The sequence below is a fragment of the Saccostrea echinata genome, unplaced genomic scaffold, assembly GCF_033153115.1.
Source record: "Saccostrea echinata isolate AGI-Se365-2 ecotype Australia unplaced genomic scaffold, CSIRO_AGI_Sech_v1 ptg000045l, whole genome shotgun sequence".
NCBI classification, from domain to species: Eukaryota; Metazoa; Mollusca; class Bivalvia; order Ostreida; family Ostreidae; genus Saccostrea; species Saccostrea echinata.
The window spans coordinates 2,556,762-2,573,667 of record NW_026889794.1 but is presented as its reverse complement, the minus strand read 5'-3'; the positions used below and the strand labels follow the sequence as shown (position 1 = coordinate 2,573,667).

General features: G+C 32.1%; 1 protein-coding gene across 1 annotated transcript in view; it reads right to left on the bottom strand.

Annotated features, from left to right (window-relative positions):
- Window positions 1–125: 125 nt before the first annotated feature.
- LOC133201554 (vigilin-like) overlaps window positions 126–16,906 on the bottom strand; it is a 61,852-nt gene continuing 45,071 nt past the window's right edge. The window contains exons 37-54 of the mRNA XM_061337355.1: window positions 15,488–15,580; window positions 14,973–14,998; window positions 12,789–12,876; window positions 12,210–12,305; window positions 11,327–11,361; window positions 11,063–11,141; window positions 8,876–9,007; window positions 8,425–8,450; window positions 6,962–7,049; window positions 5,938–6,033; window positions 4,567–4,604; window positions 4,277–4,343; window positions 3,368–3,484; window positions 2,028–2,053; window positions 1,692–1,779; window positions 1,282–1,377; window positions 742–779; window positions 126–203 (exon numbers count right to left, since the gene is read on the bottom strand). Of these exons, the coding sequence (XP_061193339.1) occupies window positions 152–203; window positions 742–779; window positions 1,282–1,377; window positions 1,692–1,779; window positions 2,028–2,053; window positions 3,368–3,484; window positions 4,277–4,343; window positions 4,567–4,604; window positions 5,938–6,033; window positions 6,962–7,049; window positions 8,425–8,450; window positions 8,876–9,007; window positions 11,063–11,141; window positions 11,327–11,361; window positions 12,210–12,305; window positions 12,789–12,876; window positions 14,973–14,998; window positions 15,488–15,580 (1,281 nt within the window). The 3' untranslated portion in view covers window positions 126–151. The remainder of the gene's footprint in view (window positions 204–741; window positions 780–1,281; window positions 1,378–1,691; window positions 1,780–2,027; window positions 2,054–3,367; window positions 3,485–4,276; window positions 4,344–4,566; window positions 4,605–5,937; window positions 6,034–6,961; window positions 7,050–8,424; window positions 8,451–8,875; window positions 9,008–11,062; window positions 11,142–11,326; window positions 11,362–12,209; window positions 12,306–12,788; window positions 12,877–14,972; window positions 14,999–15,487; window positions 15,581–16,906) is intronic.

Genomic DNA, 16,906 nt, shown 5'->3' with positions numbered 1-16,906 from the left:
TTTATATTGAAGTTCCTATAAAAGGAATGATAAGAAAGTCCCCAAAAGCTTCCTCATAAGCAGGTTTCACTGTACATTTGTTCTATTTAAGTTTATACCAGTACATATGCTGTTAAATTTTACTGATCTGCTAACTATGGAATTATTCTCTTTAATCTTCAAACTTAGTTTGCTTACGTTTGGGGACTCTAACTTCTCCTATCCTGGAAAAGAAATAATACATCATGAAAAGCTTTCTATTTTACAAGGACAATTAAGGAATTTTTTAAGTTTTGTGTGTGTTATTGATGTGTAAATCATACAGACTTGTCACGTAGGCATATTTCATGAAACGCACTAGCGCTTTATGAAAAATATGCCTACATGCAAGTGTGTGATTTACACACCAATAATTCACACTAAACTTAAAAACATTCCTTATATTTACATTTTACATGTTCAGAAGCATCAAATATATATTCAATGTTTGAATTATTCACTGCCCTATATCATTACATTTTTATTAACGTCTCTGTAGCTCATTGTGACGTCACTTTAGCGCGAGTTTCTCTGTGCATATTTCTACATGTGAGTATATACGAAAATGGCATTCAAATCAATTTCACAGTTGGCATAGTAGAAAAACATAGCAAATGTAAATATATAGTCTTGAAGTCAAGTACAATGTCAGCTGGTAAGTTTCAAATAAACTTAGCTAATATATAAATATAAAAGTTTTATTGATTAAGGCTGTAAACATACCTCTCAGGTGTAAAGCTGTACTTTGAAAATTCATTGACCTGAAACCAACTTAATATGTATACATAAAATATGCAACATGTATCAATGTACAACTATTTCTTATTCTTTATAGGTGATGGTACATTTAAAAAAAAATACCTAGCATTTATATACAATATTACAGTAATATAGGGTTACACAGAACAAGCTTATAATGAATTCTCATTTACAGTGAATTGATTCCCTGTATGATGCCTTTGTCATGGTTGACTTGTTAACAGTTTCACACCATACCTTTGTTATGTCTGACTTGTTATCAGTTTCACACCTTTGCTATGGCTGACTTGTAATAAGTTTCACACCATACCTTTGCAATGGCTGACTTGTAATAAGTTTCACACCATATCTTTTCAATGGCTGACTTGTTAACAGTTTCACACCATATCTTTTCTATTGCTGAGTTGTTATCAGTTTCAAACAATAACTTTGCTATGGCCATATTATATCAATTTCCCACCATACCTTTGCTATGGTAGTATTGTTAACAGTTTCACACTATACCTTTGCAATGGCTGACTCAATATCTTCTTCAGTTCTACCTGATATAGTAAGCTCTTCTCCATCCTGAGTAGGGTTAAAATGCATGTAACAATTTGTCTGAAATGAAAAATCAATATTTGTAAGATTTTTCTTTTAAAAAATTCACATGAATCACCCATACCTAATTAGAATATCTCTACGTTATTTAGAAGGGGATTACATATGCACGAAAAGATATTATTTTAATTGCATTAACTATATGCCATAATTGTAACCTGGGCTTTGTTACAGAGTTCATAACCCAAGTGCAAAGCACTAGGTATCAAACACCAACTTTGGTTCAGTTACTACTCTCATCTTTCATCACATGAACTCTCTCATATTTCTCAAAACACACTAAAACATACAAATAAACATCCCATTAAACTGACCTGTTCCATGATATCTTTCATATTTTGACCTCTGAATCCAACCACCCTTTTTACAACTTCTTGCTGCATAATCATTTTGTGTTCCCGCCTTCAATTGTAAATTTACACTAAATGCAGGTAAAAGGTACAACACAGGATAAACTATCATTTCATACATGTGATGTTTTTAAAATTGTGTTTTTGTACATACATGTATGTGTATATTTATATACAGGAAAACATCACTTTAGGTGAAAGTTCAGCAATGAAAAAAAAAGTGAGTGTAAATTTTACTTTGTGAAATATTATCGAAGTATTTTTGTCTTTGGGCATATTAATGACTTATTTTTTACTCACCAATTTGTTCCGCCCAATTCTTCAATCTTTAAAAGAGGGTAAAGTTGTTAAAATTGTCAAAGTATAATAATATAAGGTACAATTCATCATAATTTATTGAGCTTTTAAATGATCTAATGCATACACACATAAACAAGAGGCCCAGGGGCCACAATGCTCACCTGAGCACTGTGGCTAGGAAAAAAGAAAAATCAGTTTAGTGTTGAAAAGCTTAAATGCATAAATGGTCCCAAACTACCTCTAAAAGGGAGTGAGGGGTATGATTTGAACAAAATTAAATCAACACTTACTAAGGATGTCTACATAATTTTTTGACTGTGACATTTTTCTCTACAAATTGAACTTTCATTGTGACCCCACCCTACCCCTAGAGGTCATGATTTGAACAAACTTGAATCTACCCTATCTGAGGATGCTTCCATATAAATATGACAAACAGAGGCTTTGCTGTTCTTGAGAAGATTTTTAAAGATTTTTCCTATATATTCCTTTGTAAAACTTTGATCATTCATTGTGGTCCCACCCTACCCCAGGGGGTCATGATTTGAACAAACTTGAATCTACACCACCTGAGGATGCTTCCACATAAATATTACCAATCATTGCTTTGCTGTTCTTGAGAAGAAGATTTTTGAAGATTTTTCCTATATACACCTAGGTTAAACTTTGATAGTCCATTGTGGCCCCACCCTTCCCCTGGGGGTCATGATTTAAACAAACTTGAATCTACACCACCTGAGGATGCTTCCAAATAAATATGGCCAATCATAGCTTTCCTGTTCTTGAGAAGAAGATTTTTGAAGATTTTTCCTATATATTCCTATGTAAAACTTTGATCATCCATTGTGGCCCCACCCTACCCCCGGGGGTCATGATTTGAACAAACTTGAATCTACACTACCTGACAATAATTTCACATGAGTTTCATCTTTTCTGGCCCATTGGTTCTTGAGGAGAAGATTTTTCAATAATGCCATTAATTTTTTGCTATTTCGTAATTATCTCCCCTTGGAGGAGGGTGTGGCCCTTCATTTGAACAAACTTGAATCCCCTTCACCCAAGGATACTTTGTGCCAAGTTTGATTGAAATTGGCACAGTAGTTCTGGAGAAGAAGATGAAAATGTGAAAAGTTTACGACGACAACACCAACGACGATGACAACGCCGACAGACAATGGACAAATTTCGATCAGAAAAGCTCACTTGAGCCTTCGGCTCAGGTGAGCTAAAAAATTAATAAATTTTCAAGTGCTAATCCATTCACGGTTTACACACAGACTGACAAAAAAGAGGTCAGTCTTAAATTCTCATGACACCCCCCCCCCCCCAGAAGAACTTACCTCAGCTGTAACCTCCTCCACAATCTCAGAATCTTTGCAGTCAACTACAACAGGTATTGAATCCTTACCACCATAAAATAATCCAGTCCTGATAACCAGCTTCACCTGATTTCCATACTGTAAAGGAACGAAAAAGCTTTATATACAGTGCCCACTAAAACCAAACTGAAACCCAAACAGTCCCAGAAAGCAGGATTATTGAGATGGTGAATTGAGCAAATATCAATACTTCTAGTGATTTCCCCTGAAATACTGTAATTATTACACTAAAACTAATTTTGTATGAACACTGAACAAATATAGTAAATTTAAGGATATAGGGAATTTTTGTGGGGTTCCTTACATTTTTAACAATTCCTCATAAATGTTTATGATTATAATGAACTCTGATATAACTAAATGGAAATAGCAAGTTACTTTTGTGTCCCATCAAAATGAAAAAAATTACAAAATTGAGATCAAATGCATTTTTAACTGTCTCTAAAGTTAACAAAATTAAGCACAATAATTTTCACAATTATTTTTAACTAAAATTTATTGAACAAAAACTTTAGTTCTCCAAGGTAGGTTCTCTATGTAATACTTCAATCAATGTGAATTCAGTAGTCAAAAGAAAGAAAATGTATATTGCATATGTGCTATATAAACATTACTTTTGCTAAATCTATATGGATATAACGAATTATGGATATAGGAAAGTAAATCTACAGGTCCCAAGGACTTCTCTATAACCCAGTTTTACTGCATAATTATCCCCACACAACAAAGTTGGAGGGGATAAACAAATATGCCTGTGTGTGGGTAAGTGAGTGCATGTAACAGAATACTTTAAATTGGGATCAATCAGGGGATGCTCCACCTTGCTGCTCCCTTGTTTAACACTTTTAAATATTTCAATGAAATACGCACCTTATTTTCCAGTTCTTCTCTTTTCCCCATTAATAGGTCAAGGACAGCATTTCTAGAAATTTGTAATCTGTAAATTCAAAATGAAAACATGATTCTAAAAAAAAAAACCCATTAAATTGTCTTTGTAAGAGTAGATCACTCTGACAATAAGTCCATTTCAACTGATTAAATAATTGCATGTTCTGTACATATACTTTTATTATTATCTATGATGAAATGTCTACAAAAATCTTTATATTAATATTTTAATAAATGGTTAACAATCAATGAAATATCACATATAAATTTACCTTTTTGTTAAAGGTAGTTGCTTTTTATGTTCATTGACCTGAAAAAGTTACAACTTGACAATTTTAAAAAAAATCATTATGATTTAATTAAGATTAGCTGAAAGACTTTGACATAGTTAACTTAAGCATTTTTAAAACAAAAGTGTGTTCACAGTATTAAACCAGGGATGTATCAGTCAAGTAAATCTAGTTCACAGTAAGGAAAGGTAATTTGTATAAGATTGCGCCAAAGAACTTTATCATCTAGCTATCATGATTATAATTATGCACATATCCACATTTACAATATCACATCCATGTTTACAATCTCATATCCATGTTTACAGTTTTACAGAATAATATTGTAATGGTTTGACTGGAGTAGCTCTGTTGTTAGAGCTCTTGATTAAAGATGCAGGGGTTACGGGTTCGATTTTCGGTCCAGCCATACATTTTCTCCTTTGCTGTTACAGTATCACATTCTGATATCATTATCCATGTTTCCAGTATCATATCAAGTTTACAGTATCATATCAAGTTTACAGTATCTATTAATGTCTGTAGTATAATAACCATGTTTCCAGTATCATATCAAGTTTACAGTATCATATCAAGTTTACAGTATCTATTAATGTCTGTAGTATAATAACCATGTTTCCAGTATCATATCAAGTTTACAGTATCATATCAAGTTTACAGTATCAATTAATGTTTGTAGTATAATAACCATGTTTACAGTATCATATCAATGTTTACAGCATCCCATCAATTTTTACAGCATAACACCCATGTTTATGGTGTTATATCAATCTTTACAGACTCAGATCAATGTTAACAAATCACAACAATGTTAACACTATTACATCAATGTTTACATACTATAACAATGTTAACAACAATGTTAAAAAATCACAACAATGTTAACACTATTACATCAATGTTTACATATTATAACAATGTTAACATCAGTGTTAAAAAATCACAACAATGTTAACACTATTACATCAATGTTTACATATTATAACAATGTTAACATCAGTGTTAAAAAATCACAACAATGTTAACACTATTACATCAATGTTTACATATTATAACAATGTTAACATCAGTGTTAAAAAATCACAACAATGTTAACACTATTACATCAATGTTTACATATTATAACAATGTTAACATCAATGTTAACAAATCATAACTATGTTGACACTATTACATCAATGTTTACATATTATAACAATGTTAACAGTATAACACCAATGTTAACAAACCATTACAATGTTAAAGGCATAACATCAATGTCTACATATTATAACAATGTTAATTAACACATCAATGTTAATATATCATAAAAATGTTAACAGTATAACATCAATATAACATATAAAGATTTACCTTGGTTAAAGCTGATTTGAGGTCTTTTTTATTTCTGGCATATATAACTAACTCCTCTCCATCCATTGTAGGTTTAAAATTCAGGAAACAATTTGTCTAAAAAATGAATTTTTTCAGTAAAGTCTACAAAACAGATTTATAATAAAAATATTTTGCATCTGATGTCTCTCTTTATGTTGTAACTTTACAGACCATCATCCTTGATAAAAAAAATGCTAATTGTTTGAATGAGGATACCCCTTTGAAGTAATTAAGATGTTAAAATTTTGCCCATTGGAAGAGAGAAAAGATAACTGAAAATTTGCAATAAAATTACTGAATGAACTTAAAAAAGCACATCAAGTACATGTATTCTACATCTGACAGGAAGGATGTCTTTATGCCCTGTTCACATCAATGCACATTAAATTTTTACCTCTCGGTAAATTAATGTGAAGTAAAATAATGCAAATTAAATTAATGTGAATGAAATTAATGAAAATTAAATAGCATTCATGTGATAGTTAATGTGAAGTAATCTAATGTGCTCAAAAATTTTATGACATATATTAAGTCTGTTATGACAACATTTGGAAATTACATCATTTTATGGAAAGTAGATATACATCTGACATAATTCATAAGGTCTGTACACATTTTTTAATGGTTAACATAATTTTTCACTGTTTTTACTTAAAAATAGCATAAGTACCTACATCTGATCACCAACACGTGGCATTTGACTTTAATTTTACTATCACACACACATGAAAATTGAATTTGAAATAGCTTCACTTAATGGTCACTCACAGTTAATGCGAAGTAATTTGATACACCATAAATAAATTTGAATTCAACTAATTTGCATTAAATTCTCCATATGAACAAGGTTCAGATATAATTCGCAGCAACTTGCATTTAATTCAAATTAAACTCTCCATGTGAACAGGGCATTAATAACTTAATAAGAACAGATCCCCAAATCACTCTTTCACATAACACAGAAATGGAATCCATTCCAAACTACTTATATAAATTAACCCACCTTTTCCATGATATCTTTGACAGTTTCACCTTTATGTCCAATGATCTTCTGTGCCAGTTCATTTCCAACTTTCATAGTATGAGGAAGCCTTGTATACAGAAATTAATCACAACTTTCATGTAAAATCATGCAATTAAATTTTAAACTGCCTAGAATTTTGTCAAGAATCCGAGAGCAAATACACTACCAATGAAATTTTGTAAGACTACATTTAGACATCTTTTACCTATTAACTTGTCCTCAGGTAATACTGTAAACGTGGTTATATTGAAGAGTTGAAAGTTCGACGATTTTGGTATTTTATAAATATGGTGAGTGAAAACTTTGAAGAGTCCTCTTTAACTAGAATGTGAAAGTTGACAAGTGGAAACTATGACGATGACCATATTAAGTTATTTCATCAATTTCATCAACGTTTCCACATCATCAAAGTTTCCACTTTTACAGTATCAATAAACTATTCAAAAGCATTACATGTATCATGATTATTAACATTTTTGTTTTTGAAATCCTGCACCTGCATACTTTTAGTATCTCCAAGTATGCATCAAATCCTAATCAATTTTTATGCCCCCGTATCGAAGATTCGGGGGTATATAGTTTTTGCCCTGTCCATCCGTCTGTCTGTCTGTTTGTCCACAAAAACTTTAACCTTGCCCATAACTTTTGATTGGTTGGAGCTATGGCTTTCATATTTCACGTGTTTATTCCTTGTGACAAGACCTTTCTTTGGGTACCACCATATTTGACCTTTTGACCTTGACCTTGGAGTTTGACACAGTTTTGCAAAATTTTATCAAACTTTAACCTTGGCCTTAACTTTTGAACAGTTGGTGCTAGGGCTTCCATACTTCACACAAGTAATCCTTATGACAAGATCTTCCAATGGATACAAACAACTTTGACCCTTTGACCTTGACCTTGGAGTTTGACACAGTTTTGCAAAATTTTAACCTTGGCCATAACTTTTGAATGGTTGGTGCTAAGGCTTTCATATTTCACATGTGTAATCCTTGTGACAAGACCTTCCTTTCGATACCAGCAACTTTAACCTTGACCTTGGAGTTTGACCTACTTTTGGAAAACTTTAACCTTGGTCATAACTTTTGAATGAATGGTGCTTTGGCTTTCATATTTCATCTGTGTACTTCTTGGGGGAATGCCTTTCCTTGGGCACCATTAATTTTGACCATTTGTCCTTGACCTTGATGTTTGACATACCTTTGAAAAAAAAGTTAACCTTTCCTTTATCTATTCAACAGTTGCTGCTAGGGCTTTCATATTTCACAGGTATATTCCTTGAGACTTTGGGTACCAACATATTTGATTTGCATTTGAGAAAGTTTAACCTTTGCTATAAGTTGCCATATGGGGGCATCAGTGTTTCACAAACACATCTTGTTCAATCCTGAAAGACTCAGATGACCTAAAACATGAATTTAAAATATCTACTCATTACTTACCATTTTATTTTATTCAGTTCTTCAATCTGCAAATAAGAAATGATGCATTAATTCTATACACTATCATCACAGCCAAATTAATTAATCTGATCAGTATCTCATACAATGTTCTTTTTACAAAGATGTACTTTAAAATATTACATCAATATCTATTTAATGTCTGGCAAGAAAATTCATCATGGATGCCTATAGTTTTCATGTAATTTCGATTATTGCACTAAAGTAGCTCTTCTAATTTTTTTTTTTTTTTGGTGGTGGTGGGGGTGAGGGTGGGGGTATCTCCAAATCAGTGCTTATGCAGTTGATAGAACATTTTATTGTTAAAATGACATTCTACTAGACCCAGTTTAACCCTCTCCAAGAAACATTAGTAAAAAAATAGGAAGGCCTTCATTTTTAGAGCTAGTAATTTTAAAAATGCAATCTTTTACTCCCTGGACATAACTCCTACCTCAGCCTCAATCTCCTTAACAGTCTCGGGGTCTTCACATTCTATTGATACAATTGAAGAATGCACTGCATCTTGATTGTGAAACATGTCAAAATCACCAACACTAAGCTTCAACTTCAACTGATCCTGAAACTGTAAAAAAAACAAAACAAAAAAAACAAAAACAAATAAGATTGATAATAAAGTGTTAACAGGAGACCCAGGGGCCTTAACAGTCACATGAGTATAATACAACCCTGTAAATGATTAACTTATAGAATAACACAAAATAAACTGAAACTCAAAATCAAGAGAAATAGGATGATCAAGTGTGAACAAAATAATCTGCAACAACTCTGAAGACTGCCTGTATACTGTAGATTCCTTATTTTACGCGAGTACTTAATATCGCGAAAAGGCCCTTAGACGACAAATCGCGAGAAGTCTAATTCGCGAGTGGACGCTTGATTAAGATATTTTATGTGGATTTCAGTACCACAAAAATTAAAGCGAGTAATTTTATTTCGCGAGTGGTTCTTCTCACGTAATAACGCGATAATTAATTCCTCGCATATATTTAGGAATCTACAGTATGCCAGTGCTATCTAAAATCTATCACTATCATCAAAATAAACTTCAGCATATGAAACAGTATTCACATAGTTGATCCTCAACAATTGGCCTCTCTTAAGTCTTTGAATAATATTTAATGTAAATACATGTATATAAAGATTTTTCATGTCATTTTTATTCATCTATTATTACAAGTCTACTAGACCATTTAAAGGAAAGAAATTTTTGTATTATACATGTACATTAAAAATTCTTGTATGATTCTTTTATCCAATTTACCTATCAATAACATTATTTACAGTGATTAATGGACCTTTGCGAGAAGCACTGACTTTTACAGTCGACAGTTTACTTGACATTTAAACCTGCCTTATGTAAGGAGGTACGGAATTGATTATAAATAAGAAAACATGTCATAGGTATGGTGTTAGGGACGCTAACACGATTTACCAGTATACAATCAACACAAGAGATGATGAGAGGCAGAATAACAACTTAACTTACGTTATTCTTGAGAGGTAGTATTTCCTTTTAATCTCATTTGGTGGAGGAGTTAAATTAGGAAGAAAAGAAAATCATTCCGAAAGGAAAACTTAGCAGGAGTCAGTCAAGGCAGAAAGGGAGGGGGTTGAGGATGGGGTGGTTCCAAGATAACGTAATATGTGCTTTGAAACGACCCATTATTACCTTTTAGTTAACTGTTTGGCTAAATATTTATATCGCAAAAGAGCTTCCGTATATTGTTTTAGTGTAAAAGTAAGCTGTTGACTGTAAAAGTCAGCGCAAAGTCCAATAGTCATAGGTCAATAACAATGGGGAATAAGTTTCTTTTAAGCTGACTAAAATTTGTACACATGATCATAATAGAGTCACACCCTGACCCTGGGGCCATGAATATACATTAGTTTGTCTGGTAAATACCCAAGAACAGAGAAGAAGATTTTGAAGGAACTAGATATCAGTGAAATGGTGATCCTTTCAACATTTTGACCTTGGGTCTTAAATGGATTAGTTTAAGGTCACTACACACCTCTACCCCTTGGCAATCTGAGGGTGAAGTTTTAGCAAATAATGGGCCAAGGGGAAAGAAAATATGCTTCGTACAAGATTTAAGACCCAGATGTTTTTGACCTTGGATTAAGAAAATTGGTCAAGGTTTCAGTACATTCTCTATCCATGGGCACTTCGTACATGAAGTTTGAGGAAGATGGTCATGGAGAAAGACAGAGATTTTACACAGTAATATTCTTTTGACCTTGACCTTTGATCTATAGATTGGTTAAAAGTCACTGCACATCCTCTACCCATAAGCACTCTATATGTAAAGGATAAGTGAGACTGGGTCAAGAGAGGGAAATATGCTACCTAATGACATAGCTTCAAGAGCCTGACAACAAACTAAAGTTGCAATCCAATCTCAAAGTTTAAGGTCACTGGTTATGAGAAAAATTCCGTCTAGAACATAATTCCAGAATAAAAACATTAAAAATTTGAACTTAAAAATTTTATAAAAATAATATTTTTGATATATCCCCCTTTCCTACATGTACCTACATTTCATTTTTGTTTACACATGTTTGACTGAAATGTTTCACAATATTAACTTACAACTTCTCTCCTCAGCTATGTATTTACCTTAGTCTCCAATTCTCTCCTTTTCCCAGTGGCCAGACCCAGGTAAGCTTCTCTGGAAATGTTTATTTTCTTCGTGGATCTTAGTGAGAAACAAAACAGGATTATATGACATACTTCATGGGTGAATTCAAAAATATTGACTGGAAGATTGAATTTTTTTGAAAAATTCAACTTGCCATAATATATTTACAAATACATGAACACAATAAGTGCTGTACTGTCAATTGAAATTTATTGCATTATTAATTTTAAATAAGGTATTACCTTGCATCTGTCTTGTGCTCTATAAATTCATTGATCTGAAAGGAAAATAAACACTTAAAATACATTAAAATTCTAAGATCTGCATTATCTTCTGGTAAATCTTCTATAGTCTTAGTAAGTTTCATTGAAAAACCTTACACCTGTTAATTTGAATTATACATTTACATGTAATTCCTTTTTGTCATATCAGGAAAGCAAAGCAAAAGAAAAAAAATATCTAGACAGAGATTTTTGAAACTATTGAAAAGACTAATGATAAATAAACAATATATATATATATATATATATATATATATATATATATATATATATATATATATATATATATATATATATATATATATATATATATATATATATATCTCCACACTAAGGCAGTCTGGGAGGTCAGAAAGCATAACAAATAAAATTAACGATAATCAACAGAATCTAATTAACTTATTCTTCAAAACATGTTCATATCAAAACATATCAATCAACATGCAAAAAAACAATACAATATAAAAAATCATCCTCACTTTTTAATTTATTTAGTAAAATTCACATGTGTTTTATATCACTTGTAATTTACTTTGACAGTTTCAATTAAACAACAGAAAAAAATCTTTAAACATATTAGTAACAATTTACAAACCTTTTAAAATATGACATTACATTCTCTGCAACTTAATTATCTATTCAAAGTTAGATCCTTAATGCTTCCATCTTGTGATATATGTCATTATGTCATCGCTACATGATTGTAGAAGATGGGACCATGAAAGATCTAATTTTAATTAAACTATAAAGTTTACAGCAGGAACAGAATCCCCTCCCCCACCCCTTTTATCACTCGATCAAACAGTACAGCATCCATCCTATTTATACATTAATTAAGACATACCCTGGCCATGGCTGCCTTGAAGTCTTCCTCATTTCTAGCGTAAATGGTCAGATCTCTCCCATCCTCAGCTTCAGTAAAACTTAAGTAACAGTTTGTCTGAAGATAGAGAAGATATTATGTATAGAAGATATTATGTAACTTAAGTAACAGTTTGTCTGAAAATATAGAACTTCAAGATATTATGTAACTTAAGTAACAGTTTGTCTGAAGATATAGAAGATATTATGTAACTTAAGTAACAGTTTGTCTGAAGATTGAGAAGACATTATGTAACTTAAGTAACAGTTTGTCTGAAAATACAGAAGACATTTCGTAACTTAAGTAAGTTTGTCTGAAGATTCAGAGGACATTATGTAAGTTTAGTAACAGTTTGTCTGAAGATTCAGATGACATTACGTAACTTAAGTAACAGTTTGTCTGAAGATACAGAGGACATTTCGTAACTTAAGTAAGAGTTTGTCTGAAGATACAGAAGACATTTCGTAATTTAAGTAACAGTTTGTCTGAAGATACAGACGACATTAACTAAAGAAGCTGAAGATCTCAACATAAAAAAGACAGTAGGGGTATTTAACCTACCTTTTCAATTATATCAATGATGTTTTCACTTCTTACTCCAATAACACGCTTTGCAACATCTTCTTCAACATTTATTGTGTGTGGCAACCTTTAAAAATAGAATTCTATGTAAGTATTGTGTGTAATGCTTGAAGTTTTAAATGACTACACATATCAGAACATAATTTTTATGCCCCCGGATCGAAAGATCCCGGGGGTATATTGTTTTTGTCCTGTCTGTCTGTTTGTCTGTTTGTCTGTCTGTTTGTTGTCAACTTTAACCTTGCCCATAACTTTTGATTGGTTGGAGCTATGACTTTCATATTTCACATGTGTATTCTTTGTAACAAGACCTTTCTTTGGGTACCATCATATTTAACCTTTTGACCTTGGAGTTTGACCCACTTTTGCAAAATTTTATGAGACTTTAACCTTGGCCATAACTTCTGAACAGTTGGTGCTTGGGGTTTCAAACTTCACATGTGTATTCTTTGTGACAAGGCCTTCCTTTGGATACCAACAATTTTGACCTTTTGACCTTGACATAGGAGTTTGACCTACTTTTGAAAAACCATAACTTTTGAACAGTTGGTGCTTGGGGTTTCAAACTTCACATGTGTATTCCTTGTGACAAGACCTTCCTCTAGATATGAACTTCTTTGACCCTTTGACCTTGACATAGGAGTTTGACCTACTTTTGAAAAACTTTAACCTTGGCCATAACTTTTGAACGGTTTTAGAGCTAGGGCTTTCATACTTCACATATGTAATCCTTGTGACAAGACCTTCCTTTGGATACCAACCACTTTGACCTTTTGACCTTGGCCTAGGAGTTTGACCTGCTTTTGAAAAATTTTAACCTTGGCCATAACTATTGAATGGTTGATGCTAGGGCTTTCATACTTCACATATGTAATCCTTGTGATAAGACCTTCCTTTGTATACCAACCACTTTGACCCTTTGACCTTGACATAGGAGTTTGACCTACTTTCGAAAAACTTTAACCTTGGCCATAACTTTTGAATGGTTGGTGCAAGGGCTTTCAAATTTAACATTTTTTTATCTTTTGGCCTGGATTTTGACTTGCATTTGAGAAACTTTAACCTTCGCCATAAGCTGCCATATGGGGGCATCAGTGTTTCACAAACACATCTTGTTTTATTGTTAAAATTGTGAACAACAAACCATATATTTACACAGTCAAACCTTGTTACCTTGAACTTGATGGAGTCATGAAAAAACTTTTAGAGATATCAGAGGATTCAAGATATTCACAGAAGTTATCATAAAGAAAAAGTGGTAAAAACTTCAAAATACTTTGACACATCCATGATATTCCAGAAATAGATGTTCCAGATACCAAAATCTAATAAATTTAATTCTTTATATCCATTAAGTTCACAACATTTTTAAAGCCAGGGGGAATGAAAATCACTGTAAGTGTCAATTCATCATAAGCTTGTTTGCTATAAGCATTTTTTACTGTACGAAGGGACAATCATTATGATAAACTCAAGAATACCTAGCTAATACTTAAACCATTTGCACAAAGAACCTGCCTTATTTATATTTTTAATGAATTCAAGCATTTCAAATTCAAAAGTATATTAGAGAAAGTTATAAAAACTGAGAAGTCTCTTATTCTATTTGCTTTGAAAAACAGAGGAAAATTCAACTCAGAGCTTTCTGCAAATGACAATTTTTCTACTCATGTTTTTCAAATCAATTTACCACATTACCTTGGGTGAAGGCAAATTATTAAAGGGATATTAAGCATTTAGTACATACATGTATATACATGTTCATCTCCAAAAATAAGCAAAGATTTCAGTTTTAATGACTTTCTCCAATAATTTTAACCTGGTCACTCATCCATAAAATAAAGGTCAAATGCAGCATTCTGTTCAACTGTAATCTTGCTCTTAAAACTCAAAAATATGTTCAATCATCCAGAAAATGTAGGTCAAATGCAGCATCTGAAGCATATCTGGTAGTGTGCATCTCTAGATGCAACCTCCAAACAAATTTGGTCCAGGTGCACATTATTGTTAATACATGGGAATAGACCTACTTTAATCTGAGATGCCAATCATTAGATATAGCATAAGCTCATATCAGCTTTGTCAAGAAGAGCTAAAAACCAGAAAGGGTATTTCATGTTATTGATTAAAAGAATTTTTGTCCTAAATTTATTTAGTACTTACCATTTTGTTTCATTCAGTTCTTGAATCTTTAAAAGAAAATACATTTTTTAAAAATAAAAACCAAATTCCAAAAACTGAAAAGGACAGATGCTGAAACTTAACATATTAGGGAAAGTTGCATAGTAATAAAATTTTCAACTTTTCTTCCAGATTCAGGGTTGTCCTTAAGACCCCAGGCTGGGGAATTTCCCCGCCTATAATGATAATCCCCCATTATTCTGGTATTCCCCCTCAACCTCTGTTAGGGGAGGAACCCCAAGATACCCTTCTTTTTTATGTCCTCTGCTTTTTCAATTCTTAGGGACAACCCTGCTCATTTAATTTGTCAACCAAACATCTTTGCAGTGATTCCAAGTTGTATCTGCTTTCATGTACCCCAGTAACTCAAATATTAAACTTGATCTTTCCTGCTTTCCTTTATTATTTGCTGAAAATGTAAAAGTTTGCAGCATGTGAAAGTAAGTTGGTCAACAGCATTTACTAGCATCCCCTTGAAGACACAAACTGAATCTCACCTCAGCTAGAACCTCCTCTGCAATCTGTGGATCTGTGTATTCCAATGAAGCCTGATGATCTAGGGGTAACCTCAGCTTTACACGGTCTCCAAACTGAGAACAAAATTATTATCTCTTACCACAAAAACCAGAAGTCTCTGACAAGACTGTATCTGTAGCAATTTTGAAAGTATTTCAAAGAAAAATCTATTTTTAGTAACCATGGCAACACCATTCATCAAAATCAGAATTATGTATCTTAGTGTAGTTTTCTTGTGTGCAAAAATACTATTGAAAACAGACTAAAACTGTAGGAGGAGTAGCATTTTGAAAGTATTTTAAAGAATTTTCTATTTTTAGTAACCATGGCAACACCGTTCAACAAAATCAAAAACCAATATATATAATTATGTATCTTTGTGTAGTTTACTTGTGTGCCAAGTTATTTTGAAAAACTGTTTACAGACAGACAGACAGACAGACACACGACGGACACCTTACTATCACATGAGCTCTTCTGGTCTTTGATCAGTAGAGGTAATAATCAGAAGTCTCTGATTAGACTGTAGCTCTACTTGTTTGTACTTACAGTGAATAAGAAAAGTAGCATCTGGATCTGAAACATATTCTTAGTTTTACTGTTTTCAGAGTTCTGTATGCTAATATCTTCTAAACTTGTACCCAGTTTTCTTGCAATTAAATCAAAACTTAATTAGGAATAGCATTTTTTTCCACATATTCTTTTTCTTCGTAGTTATGGCAACAGTGATAACTAGAATTATATGTCTTCATCTGATATACATGTACTTGTTTATCAGGTTTCATTTATCAGACCAAAACTGTGGGAGGTGTGGCATTTTGAAGAAAAAAAATTCAAACATTATTCTATTTTTATTAACTATTGAAACATTGTTCATTGAAATCTTAATGTGTACAATCATTATGTGGTATATTTAATCAAAACAACTGATAAACAAGATAATGTATCATAATGTAGCTACAAAGTCTACTTGTGTACCATGTTTTATTGAAATTGGACTAAAATTGTAGGAAGAGTAGAGTTTTGAAAGAACATAAATTATTTAATATTTCATAACCTTTAAAGCTATTTTAAGTAACTATGGAAAGTCTAGATCATTTGTGGAAATAAAAAAAAAACAATGCACAGATATGTTATGAAGGAGTAGCATTGTTAAAAAAAAATTGTCAACAGATAAACAGACAGACAAATGGATGGATGACAGACACCTTACCATATCGCATAAGACCAGTAAGGCAGAAAAGAACATTAAGCAATTAATTCTAATTTATATAGATACTTCCCATTTCATGCCTTAAAGAACTTTATTATTCTCATATTGGCACACTAGAAAAAACATAAGTACTTTAAATTATTTCTGAAAATAGGTGATTCAGTATACTAAATAAATATGAATTTTT